General features: G+C 53.1%; 1 protein-coding gene across 4 annotated transcripts in view; it reads right to left on the bottom strand.

The window, feature by feature from the left end:
* C2CD2 (C2 calcium dependent domain containing 2) overlaps positions 1–858 on the bottom strand; it is a 45,192-nt gene that overhangs the window by 7,752 nt on the left and 36,582 nt on the right. For 2 of the 4 annotated variants that reach the window (XM_025050214.1, XM_025050215.1), the window contains exon 14: positions 587–592. The exons of 1 other annotated variant lie outside the window; for it this stretch is intronic. In XM_025050214.1, the coding sequence (XP_024905982.1) occupies positions 587–592 (6 nt within the window). Of the gene's footprint in view, positions 1–270; positions 413–586; positions 593–858 lie in introns of those variants that run through there. One more of the 4 variants, XM_015593108.2, reaches the window with a different exon arrangement.

Genomic DNA, 858 nt, shown 5'->3' with positions numbered 1-858 from the left:
GATGAGCAGGAGGAGGTGAGAACAGGCAGAACGTAGCAGGACAAAATAAGAATGAAAGACAGTGAGCGTTTTGAAGCTTTCGCGTCAGACGCGCACGGCAAGGTTTTTTTGTTTTTTTTTTTTTACTTCTTAACATTTCTCCATCGATGTTTCTGGTCTTAACTGCGGTAAAACACACGTGACGTACTAGAACATCGAGCCGCGGTGCAGTGCACGGCTCGGCCGTGTGAAGCGCGTGCACGGCAGGCGATGGGCAGCCAGGCCCGCGCTTTGTCAAGCTGCAAATGAACCCAAATTTGGGGAGTACGTTTCCTGGATGGGCTGCAGCGTCGCCACACCTACGTTTGCGAACGGCGAGATTCCAGAATTCTACATGTGCAGCCACTCGGGAAAGAAACTTGGTGAAAACTTGCTATCGCAGAAGGTACGAGGAGAATTTAGGCCAAAAACAAAACGAAAAAAAAGCTTTAGTTAAAAAACGAGAGAAGATTCTGGGGAGCCGCTCCCCATACATCGGTTTAAAAAAAACTGGGGGTAGGAAATGAAAACTATTCGGCTCCCACAAGACGTGGCTCGGGGAGGTTCTGACGCTACCGCGCAGGGAGGCTGAGTGCAGATCTCGCAAAACGATGGCGGGAAGGAGACGTTTTAAAACGGCCAGATCCGTCCCTTTCGAAGCCTCGGAGCCTGAGCCGGAGGAAACGGAAAACCCACCCGGCCGCTGACAGGAAAGGAGCAGTATGGCCGTGACACAGCCGGGAAAGAAGGCCCAGGGAGGAACTCTCCAGAAGGAAAGCAGAGGGAGGACGGGGCAGCGGGGGGATGAATGGACTGGCGAGCGTGGCCTCATGAGCCAGG

The sequence above is a fragment of the Pteropus alecto genome, unplaced genomic scaffold (genome assembly GCF_000325575.1).
Source record: "Pteropus alecto unplaced genomic scaffold, ASM32557v1 scaffold97, whole genome shotgun sequence".
NCBI lineage: Eukaryota > Metazoa > Chordata > Mammalia > Chiroptera > Pteropodidae > Pteropus > Pteropus alecto.
This window is presented reverse-complemented; position numbering and strand designations above follow the sequence as displayed.